This window comes from Castanea sativa, chromosome 6 (assembly GCF_040712315.1).
Source record: "Castanea sativa cultivar Marrone di Chiusa Pesio chromosome 6, ASM4071231v1".
Classification (NCBI taxonomy): domain Eukaryota; kingdom Viridiplantae; phylum Streptophyta; class Magnoliopsida; order Fagales; family Fagaceae; genus Castanea; species Castanea sativa.
This window is the reverse complement of record NC_134018.1, coordinates 39,295,208-39,307,586: the sequence shown is the minus strand read 5'-3', so window position 1 is coordinate 39,307,586 and position 12,379 is coordinate 39,295,208. Positions and strand designations below refer to the sequence as shown.

The 12,379-nt window shown below is 32.5% G+C and overlaps 1 protein-coding gene across 4 annotated transcripts; it reads left to right on the top strand.

Annotated features, from left to right (window-relative positions):
- The first annotated feature begins 8,948 nt into the window (after nucleotides 1-8,948).
- LOC142641034 (transcription factor TCP4-like) lies at nucleotides 8,949-11,829 on the top strand. Of its 4 annotated transcripts, none has more exons than XM_075815391.1 (3): nucleotides 8,949-9,341; nucleotides 9,746-11,256; nucleotides 11,587-11,829. In XM_075815391.1, exon 2 carries the CDS (start codon nucleotides 10,221-10,223, stop codon nucleotides 11,217-11,219), a length of 999 nt encoding a protein of 332 aa, XP_075671506.1. In that variant the 5' UTR covers nucleotides 8,949-9,341; nucleotides 9,746-10,220; the 3' UTR covers nucleotides 11,220-11,256; nucleotides 11,587-11,829. The 4 variants fall into 4 exon arrangements, with proteins under 4 accessions (XP_075671506.1, XP_075671505.1, XP_075671504.1 ...); XM_075815390.1 differs by having other exon boundaries at nucleotides 11,446-11,829; XM_075815389.1 differs by having other exon boundaries at nucleotides 11,442-11,829.
- The last annotated feature ends 550 nt before the right edge of the window (nucleotides 11,830-12,379 follow it).

Here is a 12,379-nt window from a genome sequence, read left to right as displayed (position 1 = left end):
AAAGAAAAAATAGTGAGAGAGAGAGAGAGAGAAGAGTATTTAAGACTGTGTGTTCAGTCTGTTTGTCATGTTTCTAGAGGCAATAAAATCAGAGTGCCAAAACGTAGGCTAAAAGTGAATGGCACAGGACTATGGGATTAGGAGCCACAGCAGCAAATACTATGTAGTTTTCGTGAAAACTCAAAATAGCATTCAAACAATCTCCCTCAATATTAGACACAGAATAGTATCAATGAGTAGTAAATTAAAACATCTTGGATCACGCTCCTGTTTGGTGGCTTTCACGTTTACCACATATGAAAGCAAAGAAAGAGACAGCGTTCAGGCTTTATCCCTGCTATCATTGTCCTTTTTCTAGGACTGCTGCACCATTGTTTGCTCTCCATTGCATGCATGCCCTGAAAGTTAACCAAACTAAACCTCCCTCTCTCTCTCTCCCTCTCTTTTTGATGCACCCTTCAATTCCCATGCAGTTTTTTCGATCTTCTTTTTTTGAAATGTGCTGTCTTCAATTACATGAGAACAAACATGTTCTTCAAATCAATGCCTATAGATAAAGCAACAATTTCGGCTAGTAAAATTTTTAGCTGTTTTACTTACATGCCCAAAAGAGAGTAAATTTAGAACCAAGTGCCATTCGAAACTTGACACTAAAATACTATTAAGTAGAAAGGTAAATGGAGAATGAAAAAAACAAAGAAAGGGTTAAAAAATTACGTACCTCCTAACTTTTTTGTCTGTTTTAGCACAAAATTTTATCAAGTTCAGAGAAGTGTAGTGCACTAAGAAGTGGTCCATGCACATGCTGCAACTTTATATTTTACCACCACGAAAACAATGTGCTTAAAGTTACAAAGAAAAAAACACATTTATGCGCAAATACAATATTGGTTTATATATGATCCTTCTTTAATTATGATAGTGTAATATATATATATATATATATATATATATATATATATATATATATATATATATATATATATATATATAGATATATATATATATATATATATATACACACACACATTTATATCCATCTTTTTACTCCCAAGGTTAAAGATAGAGAGTATGCTCAAAGCATTTACAACTTTCGATTTTATATTGCATCGAAAAATCAATTCATTCTGCCATATCACTATCGTGTCAAGTTGTTGAGTTGACTCTGTGTGCACGCGCATAGATATTTACTTTTTCTTCGTCTGTATGTGTGTATGTATCTGCAAATTTCGCTTTCAAAAAACATTGGGGAAGAAAAGTTGAAATTAATATCATTTATGTTGTAGTCACCTTGATTTTAGCCTAAATGCCAACCATTCAATTTCTGCCTCAATTTAAAGCTTGAGCTGTGCTACGCTGAAAAATACAAAAAGGACCACCTTTAATAGCCTTTAAGAGCACATTTCATAATTGAGTTGCGTACCTGGCTTCTTTTTTCTATTTTGCTCATCAATTGCTTACTTGGCTTACTTGCTAAGATGTCAAAGAAGCTACGCATAAATTTCTCCTCAATAATACCTGTATATATCCATAGTTGGCCAAGGTCTATATCTCGTAGCTAAGTAGCCTGTCATTGTAATGGAACTGAAGAAGAAACTCTTAAAACAATTGTGTCTAGAAATTAGTTTCCATTGTTATGTCAAGGTATATACGTATAATAATGGGTTCTTTAAAGGCAGAACTTGGACTGGACAGGGAGCGAGGAGTGGCCCGAGTGGGGTTAAATTTTGGCCATTTTGGATGTCATCATCAACATGGATGAATGCAAGAAAACCAATTTCGCAGAAAAGAAAACAAGAACGAGAAAAAAAGAAGAAGGAAATCTGGCATAGTAGAAATGTGGTTCATAAATTAATTCCAAAACATTGAACTGCAAATGGCTTTATTAAAAAACTGTTCAATACTGGCGTGACACCAAATAAAGACGAACTAAATGAAGTGGTAAATAAGTGAAATATATATATATATATATATATATGTCAGAAAATTTTTTGTGGTTGAGTGGTGCTATATGGTTCTTTTCATGGGAGAAATTAGTGTTTTAGACCCCTTGGTTGATTTTAATAAGAATTTAATCAATTTAATTATTATACATTCAATTCAATTTTGGTTGATTAGCACAATTCAATCACGTCACCAAATAAACAACAAGTACAAAAATAAATAACATAGGTATATGGTGAGAAAGCAAACAAAACGTACGAAAATAAATAATATAAGTACATAGTGACAAAGCAAAAAACTTATACATCTACAAAATAAAAAATAAAAAATCACTACCGGGTTTAATTGTAACCCCAAAAAGAATTTTATTAAATATAATTGAAGTTCACATCTAAATCATACCTATGATAGTAGACTTTAATGTATAGAAAACTTACGAACGTGACCCAACTAGTAGCTCCAAGCTGCTTGAATTCTTCCATTTAAAAATTTTTCCTTGAACTACATTTATAATTCCAAGGACCACTTTAAAGATTTCTTCCCCGTTGTGAACATGCAAGGATTGGCTACTGTGGCTTCAACTTTGATCACAAATTGTAACGCTATCTTCACATCCACTTCTGTGTACTCCCAATTTGCGGTGAAAAGAGGTTCCGGGGTTTTCTATGATGTGCACAACTATATGCTTTAAAAACCTCATGCTTCAATAAACTAATAAGTGTTTTTATGTATTTATACATGTAGGATGTGGTAGAGTCAAAAATTTATCTTCAGAGGCAAATGAAAATATAAAGAATAAGTAATTATTTTTAAAGATTATGTTCCTAGTTCCTACTATATATAGCAATATAAACGAGTACTTTAAAACAATTTAAAATGTAGGTTTAGTACTTTATAAAAATATTTATTAAATTTAATAAATTGTGTAAATATTGACAAAAAAGTTGATATTTTAATAAAAAATTATTTAGATACTAGACAAATGCATAATTAAAAAAAAAAAAAATTAAAAGCTAAGTGTCTTTTATTTAAATTACAAGACGTAAAATGTATGAACAAAACCTTTGTTTTCTCATTATCACTTGAGATTTTTTTTTTTTTTTTTGATAATTATCACTTGAGAGTATTGTTAGGATAAATGTGTTCATTATAATTTTATGCATGCCCAACTAATTCAAGTAATCGGTATATACAACTTATCACTAATGATATTTTGACTCTATTTAAATAAAAATAATCTGCTTATACTCAGTTCTTATATAAATTATATATTTAAAAATAGTTTCATTTATAGATATTTAAAAATAGTTTCATTTATAGATATTTAAAAATTGTAACTAGGATTTAGGATGTTCCAGGTCTAAGACTATATATATAACTTTATATGTAGGTACAATTATTTCCTAGATACCAACAGACTTAAATAACGTGAATTAAAATCTCCAATCAAGCAAACCTCAATTGAGGGTGTGTTTTGAGAGGTTTATTTTGATCGATTGAGACTCGATTGAAGGTGAGTTCAAAAACCGTAGACTTCCTTCTCCTTATCTTGAGTTGATTCTTGATACTTAATCATGTATATTAATTTGACAATTACAACTCATCAAGATGCATGTCATGAAATTTACAAATACTCTAAACCTAAATATTTAGAATCGAATCCACTCTCCACTCATAAATAATTTTTATAAAAAAAATAGAGGAAAAAAATAAAGATTGATTGAATGCTAGCATGAGTACATATAAATAATACTATTTTCAATCGCTTTTTATTATAATAATTATTATAAAATGGGTTTTAAGGCTTTTTTTTTTTTTTTTTTAAGAGTTTCAACCTATAACTCCCAAATGTATTTATCATTCATGTGACCTATGCAACACTTTTTTTTTTTTTTTTTGAGAAACCATATGCAACGCATTAAGTGGCTTGAATTGAAAGCTTATGGTTTCTGTCTCAATTTATATTGAGGTCACTATAGTTTTCTTAATATATAAGTGATAATATTTCCCTTTTTCTTAAAAAAAATGGTGATTCTTTTTGCTTTCATGATTTCTAATACCTTATCCTACCTTTTGTCTCAATTTTATAGTGCTTGCACTTTATGAATAAGATTCAAGGTTTATATTCTTAATGTACACTTCAGAAAAGACTTCTAGCGTAGTTCGGGCTTCGCCATTTCTTGTAAGAAAAAAAAGTAAAAACAGAATAAAAAAGAAATGCTTGCATTTTCATTCCACTAGGCCACAAGAGCACAATGCAACAAAGCCTAGAATAGAAAGGAATGCCTTTTTCTTTAACATTTTATTTTTCCTCATAAAGAAAGAAAAAAGATTTCCAGGTGTCTTAACAGAAACACTTGGGCGGCTTACTACCAATTTTCCATGGAAAAGAATGGCAAGGAATTCAATGAAAAAGACTGTAGGCCATTCATGTAGCGTGCTGGAGGGAGAGAGAGGCCCATCTAAAAGGAATTGCGGTCACTTCAATCTTCTCACAACAACTCAATACCTATGGCAATTTTCCAACTTGTGTAATCAATTGAGAGAGTTGCACACCTTGCTGCTTCTTTAGAAGCAGATTGAAGGTTGCCTGCCCTTTTGTTCTCCTTGGTGAGATTTCAAAGGTTAAAAAGGCTATAAGTTATCCTCACATATGCTAGGCTATGAGTTGTTTCTATATCACAATCAATAAGTCTATAGGCAAAGATAGAGTTAGGATTTCATCTTTGGGGATTAAAACATGAACCAAATTTCTTTTACCATTCTAGAATAAAAAAAATACTAAAATTCAAAACTAAAGTAATACATAAATATGCAAACTAACATAAATTTAATATTAACAAAATATAAATAACTGAAAAGGGGTAAAATATTTGTTTCTTTATACACTTTCATTCAATCATAAGTTGAAAACCAAAATAGAAATCAACATTTTTTTAAATCTCAAAAATTATTTATGATTGATTATGAACAAAATTTTGTTATAATTTCCTTTCAATGTTCAAAATTTAAGTATCTATTTTTTTTTTGTTGGAAAACCTATTTTTGATAGGATTCATGAGTTAAAATGTCAAATATTGTAATTTGAATTTCCCATAATTTTTAAATTATATATATTATCTTTATCATATGTCCAAAATTGTTCTAACTAAAAAAAATAATTAGTGTTACCAGGTAAAAAGTTCAACAAGAAAAATTCAAACATACAAAAAAAAAAAAAAAGGTTCCTAACTACTTAGCCTTATTCACTCAATATTATGTTTTATAATATGTCAATATTCTTCTGACATATTTTCAAGTGAAAAAAAAACAAATGTCAAAAGTCTTGTAACTGAATTGACACATCCCCATGCACAAAGTGCTTAGAGTTCTAGAGGGGAGAGGGTTCGAACTGTATGGTTAGCAGCATATTATAATTATCTCTAAAAAAAAAAAAAATTGTTTAGGCAGAACTAGACAGCAACAAGACAACTCCTAACTCTCAAACTCCCAAATTTTCACCTTTATGTCTCAAATAATAATTATCTAAAATTTCATTTGAAATTAAAAAAAAAAAAACATAAAAATAAAAAGTGAAACACTATAGTAATTTGAATTTTTAAAAAAAAGTAAAAAAGAATAGAAACACACAAAATGTCAATTGATTTTTGTTAAGTTTTAGACTAGGTTGATGATTACATTTGAATTAATCAAGCCATTTTGATTAGACTGATTATGCCAATTTACAATTCAAGTGCAAACAGTTCAAAATTATATAAGGAATATAAAATAATATGTCATTAATTACGCAAATCAATCACAAGAAGACAATATTATGGTGATGAAGTGGAAAATTGATAAAGAACACTCCAAAGGAAAAAACTCATTATGTGAGAAACCTTCCCAATAAAGCAAATCCACTATGATAAAAGAAGTTTTACATGAAGGAAAAACAATTTCCTAAAGTCTACTACTTCAAAACTTACATTAAAAAAAAAAAAAAAAACCTTTTTATTGTTTCAAAATTTCTGAACTATTCAATCATACAAATTGTCTTCATAGATGATGCATCCACAATTACGATCGAAACTTCTAGCCGACTCTAAGAATCTCCTAGAGATTTCTTTACAATAACAACTTGTGTACTTGATGTCATTGATCATCGTATTGAAATCAAACTGTTGATTTTAATCTCATAGGATAACTGAATAGGTTTTTATTGTTTATTACTCTAGGGTACAACAACATTCTCTCAAGCTTCAACAAAGTTGTTCAAATAAGTCCCATTTATACGAGTCCAAATCTTCTGTCCCACTTTTCTTGTTCCACTCTATACTCCACCAATAAAAACTTGTCACGTGTTCACCTAATTAATTAAGTATTATCATTATTGACTTATTAAATATTATCATTATTATCATTAATAACGGTAGCATTTAATAAGTCAATAATGATAATATTTAATTAATTAGGTGAACACGTGACAAGTTTTTATTGATGGAGTATAGAGTAGAGAAAGAAAAGTGTGACAGAAGATTTGGACTCCATTTATACTTGATAGCAACTAAGGTATGCAATCAAGGGCACAATGAACTTTCTAGAATTAAAACACGCCAGCCATGATCTTTGATCAATTAAGTCTAGACCTCTTAAGTTATTTCTCATATTGTTGTGCAATTTCTTGAACCAATCTTCAAATACATATTATATACTCAATTTTGACATACAAATCATGGAATTTGGCAACACTGAATTATGTCGTTAACAAACTTTTTTTTTTAACATAAAATAAAATAAATTGATACCAACAAGAAGTAAAAACTTGATATGTAAAAGAGGGTTTTTCTTTGGGAGGGACCACTAGCTACAAGAAAGGGTTGGATGACTATTAAATTTAACAATCTTTAAATAAATTTTCAAACTTTTTGTTTTTTTTTTTGTTTTTGTTGGAGAGGGGGGGGGGGGGGGGGGAATATAATTTTTTACCCAAATTTAAAAATTAGTTCCTCCCTTATCCATAGACACCGAATATTAATAATGAATATTTCATTGAAAATGGTGGACCCAGATAAGGTGAGTGGTAAGTCCATGTTAGAATGAGTGTGTTAGAATGAGTGTGAAATTTTCAGTGAAAATTTCAGTTTGTGTTAGAAAATTATTATGAAATATTTGCCGGAGGGGGGGGGGGGGGGGTTCTCCAATCCATTATTCTGTTGAGGAACACAAAACTTCAAAATCAAATGAATTAATTTGCTAGTTATCCTTTCCATTCAAAGGCTTCATTTCTTTTTCTTTCTTGATAACTTTTGAGGAAATGATGTCTGTGGGACCTGATTAACTTCTTTTTATCAAAGGAAAAGTGATTTTCCAAAAGAAAGGATTAGACGGTAAATCCCCGAGAGTGAGGAAACACTTCGATATATGATGTATCCCACCAGCCTCTAACCTCCTTAACACTGCTTCCCCAATAAAACCATCATGATACCTTTGGAGTTCACAAGCAGCATTTTTAGGTAGCTCTACTAATCTAATTGATTAGCTCCTTCATAAAACACAAAAAGTTTAAAAAACTACAGCATATATATACATCTACCTCCAACCAATATATCCTTTGAAAGATTTTTCTATGACACAAATCTTTTTCGGTGAGTTCTTTTGTTTTGTTTTGTTATTGTTTTTGCTTCTTCGTTTTTTTTTTTTTTTTTGGCATGAATAGGAGAAATTTTTTCTTACAATATTTCTTTGTTAAAATGATTTATTGGGGAAGTTTTTGCTGATCAGTTTGTCTTGAAAATGAGATAAAAGAACAAATAAACTAAGTAATTATTTTTATCAGTAATAAGATAAGTGAATACAACACATTTGATTTCCAACAGCCAGTGAGCTTATCTTCATCGAAAAGAAACATTACTTTCTTGATTCTTTTTTACATTGGGTATGGAAAACTTTCTTGGCCAAATGTTTTTTTCCTTTTTTAAAATTTTTTTTAAAAAAAATGATAAAATAAAACAGAAACTATAGGATACATGACGACAATAGTCTGAATTTACAAATAAACTCTATGTTCGGTAATCAAAATTTCAAATAGAGTTTATGATTTATTTTGGAACAACAATATATTTATTTTATAAATTTTGTTTGTGCGTTTTGCTTCTTTTTTTTTTTTGAGGGAGTGTTTACTATAGTTGTACAATTATTCATACTAATAACCCAAATCATGAATTGCTTTGTTGTCTTTCAACTATTCCAATTTTGATTGTGAAAGGAAATAGCTCCCATAGCCCCAAAACCCTAGTTCTCCATGTCTTTGTATATTTCCACATTGAGCTGAATCTACCAAATTGAATCCACAGTCCAGGCTGAAACCCTAAGCTGTTCTGCCAACATCAAGTGACGGGAATATTTAGTTTTACTCATGACTAAGAAAACACATTGCTATTTTGGTTTTAGAGTCCAGTCAAATTTATGATATTGAGGTCAATTTTTACGGTCACATAACTAGTAGGCTGAGGTCACACATCTACCCTTTTTACAAGTTAAATTAGAAAAAATAATTGTTATCAAATTTCGCAAATAGGAAGACTTAGTACAGCTGGTCCACATAAGTGACTGTAAAGAAAATTGATCTCCAAGAATAATTTGATGTAAACTAAGCCATGACTTAAAGGGAAGCCAAAAAAGAAAGTCAATGCTTTAATCTGTGTGTATTTTCTAATTTAGGCCAGCTCACTTAAGCAACATAGTCTACTTCATAATTGGGAACTCATTGAATCCTTTTCTTTAGGGTTTGGGTGCTAATTCAGCCATTGTGTTAGCAATTTTGAGGTTCTTATATCCCTTTTTCATTTCACAATTTTTAGAAAAATATAATATGTATGATTCTGGGGGTACAAAAATTGTAGTAAAAGAATGCTGAATAGCGTAGTTGGGGGAAGGATGTTTGTCCTTTCCTTTTTGTGAAATCGCATATATAATATCTTAATGGTGGAACTATAAAAGTGTACATATAGCATAGGAAAGAAACCAGAAAAGCTGTTAGCTATCATTATCAAAGCCTTCAAAAGAAGTGGGTGGAAGAGGTGGCCATTGAGAGTTACCTCTTTATCAACCATGACTCTAATCATAACTCATAATCAAATAATTCTGATTATAAGAAGTCATTAAAAAGTCACAAACTGTGTTGTGTCAGTGTGTATAAATATAGACATGTAAGAGAGAGAGAGAGAGAGAGAGAGAGAGCTGGGAATAAAAGAGTAGGGTTTAGAAAGTTAAAGAGAGATGAGTCTGGTCTGTGAATAGCTAGGTGTTGTAACATTTGTGTCTTTTGGGGGCTGAGATGACCACAGATTTTTATCCCCAACACTGACCAAAAACTGCTACCCTTTGCAGAAGCATCGACAACACTCGGTAGGCCAAAGGTACGATTCTTCTCTGTCATCTACTGTTCCACCCATACTCTTCACCTTTCCTCTTCCTACTACTTCAATCTTCTCATATAATACCAACCAGTAAAACCAACTCTCTGATTTTCCTCAATATCATCCCAAATTTCAAGTATACAATAATGTTTTCATATATTATTGATTTCTTATTCTCAGTTTTTCTTGGATTCTTTTCATAGTAGTTATTGAAAATTTTCCAATTTTCATTATTTTGAAGCGTACTTGATGTCCACATGGAGAAAAGAAAACCCACCATTCTAGTTAGTTTATTTACTGTGTCCTTTTACTCTGTAGTGATATAGATAGATGAGTTTTTAGTTCTGAATTTATAAGAAAAAACCAAAAAAAAATTAAATTTTGGGCTTTGTTTGTTTTTTCAGTGTGGGTTTTGTATTTACTTGACTTATTGGGGTGAGGAATCTGGAGATTACAATGGCAGGGGTTTTTTGGGATCAGCAGCAACAGTAGCTCCACTATCAGGTGACAGTTGCAGATAAAAGAGCAACAAGCAACAACAAGAGTAAAAGGAAACAAAGCAACAGCGTACTAGTACAAGAAACCTGCAAGAAATCGAAAAAAAAGTTGTTTTAAGAGCTAAATCAGAAGGCTAGGAATCTGGATTTCCAGAGGAATCAGCAGCACTTACTGAGGCCTATCCGCCAAGTTACAACCCCAATACAACAACAACCACTAGAACAAAACCTAGGCACCTACAACACCCACTACCAAAATCTCCAACTTGTCCAAAACCAACAACAACTACAACAACAACCTTATGGGGATGCCATAAATTCCAACCAAACAGAACCACAAGTTTTGTACCAAACCACAGACTATGCTAAACACAGACAAAAAATGGGCATGAAGAGCACCGGCGGAGAGATAGTCCAAGTCCAAGGAGGCCACATTGTCCGATCCACCGGCCGCAAAGACCGGCACAGCAAGGTCTACACCGCAAAAGGTCCCCGTGACCGTCGTGTCCGGCTCTCAGCCCACACTGCCATTCAATTCTATGATGTTCAAGACCGGTTAGGCTATGACCGGCCTAGCAAAGCTGTGGACTGGCTCATCAAGAAGGCTAAGTCTGCCATTGACAAGCTAGCTGAGCTACCACCATGGCATCCAACTGGTACTTCTACTGGTACAGCTGCAGAACAGGACCCGAATGCGGGCTCAGCAGAAATGACAATAGCAGAACAATCGGAGTCTTCTGGCTACAACTTTCAGCTCCATAGGCAATTGGGTGAGAACCCAGATGAGAATTCAACCTTCATTCCACCAGCTTTAGACTCTGAAACCATCACAGACACCATGAAATCGTTGTTCCCAACAAGCTCAGCAAATTCCTCTATCAATTTCCAGAGCTACCCACCTGATTTAATTTCAAGAAACTCCAACCACCCCCAAGATCTTGGCCTATCCCTGCACTCTTTCCAGGACCATTCAGCTCCAGCTGATCAGAACCTTTTCGTGGGCTCGGCTCCCATGGGATTCGATACCAATTACCAGAGAATGGTAGCCTGGAATAACGACACAAGCGCAGAGAACAGAGGCGGATTTGTGTTCAACTCTCAAGCATTGTCACAACAAGCGTTGCTAGGCCAAGGCTCAGCATTTTCACAGAGGGGACCCCTTCAGTCCAGTTTTGCGCATTCAGTTCGCGCATGGGATCATGATCTTTCCATTGCCTCAACAGACCACCAGAAATCACAGCCAATTCACCACTCCTCCATCTTCGGAAGCCGCTTCACTACCGATGGTTTAACGGGGTTTTGCATTCCTGCAAGAATTCAGGGTGAGGAGGAGCAGAGTGCCAATAGGCCTTCCTCTGATTCTCCCAATTCCCACCATTGATTCAACAAAGAGCTCAACTTTTTCCCCCCACCATTCGGTACTGTACTGTACTAAACTTCCCACCATTCCAAAATCCTTGCTTGTTTCTTCTTCTACTTGTTCTTCTTTCTTCTTATGAAGTTAGTTCTGTTTGTTTGTTTTCATGGAAAATGTATCAACAAAAACATTTAATTTTTTGCCTAATCTTTTTTACTGTTTACTTTTTTGATGTTCGTTTCCTAGACAGAAATGTGCCAATAATGGGCAGCATTGAAGAGAAATAGTATGGTTCTCAGAGGCATTTATGAGAAAGTACTTTCCACTGAGACTAGCAGAGTAAATTCAAGTGTCTCTCAAATTATGCATTTTTTTTGTTGGGGTTTTCCAGGATTTTGAAGATTCTACTCTTGGCTAGTCAAATTCAAAAAGGAAGAGAACCAAGAAGAGATTCCAGTCATTTCAATGGTCTACTGTGGGAAGAAATTTATCTGGTTGGATTTAACACTTTGTTTTTTATATGATTAATTTCATTTCCAGAGTCACTTTATATTGGATGCTCTATTGTTTATTAAGTGAGTTGTTTTGCTCATGTTTGTTTAATAGTTGCTTAATTTGTTCAAGTAGTATGACTCTTCGAGCTGGATTCTGATCTTATAGTCCATGTCGCCCTTGTTTTTGTTAAAGATACAAGTAGAATACTGTTAATTTATTCCACATTTAATATTTTATCTATTAATTATATTGTTAATTATGTGAAAAAACAAAAACTCTAGTCTAGGTCCATTCTTGGTAAACTGCGCTAATTAAAAAACTCTATTCAGAAAAACTGTTTTGGGACATGCTTTAATTTTTTACCACAAAAAATACAGTAGCTATTATTTTATATATTTTTTTGCATGCTTTACAGTATTTAAACGAGAAAATATATATATATTTTCTTTTGCATCCACAGAAGAATACATTTTCTATTTTTTGCTTTTGTTTCTGTATCCAAAGTACAACTGTAATGTAACAGTTTCATGAGTCAGCTAATTTCTTGAACCTTGGCCTTTTCTTATTACATTATGTTGGCGTGCATACTATTTTGTCTATATATAGAGGGAGGGACTCAGATCGAGTTATTCATGGTCTAGTTGTTTGTTAATATGACAAGTGTTTGTTGATGTTAGAACACTTAAGGA

What these genes read in the sequence shown, in the direction of transcription:
- LOC142641034 (XM_075815391.1), top strand. Translation starts at nt 10,221, where the DNA reads ATGGGCATGAAGAGCACCGGCGGAGAGATAGTCCAAGTCCAAGGAGGC.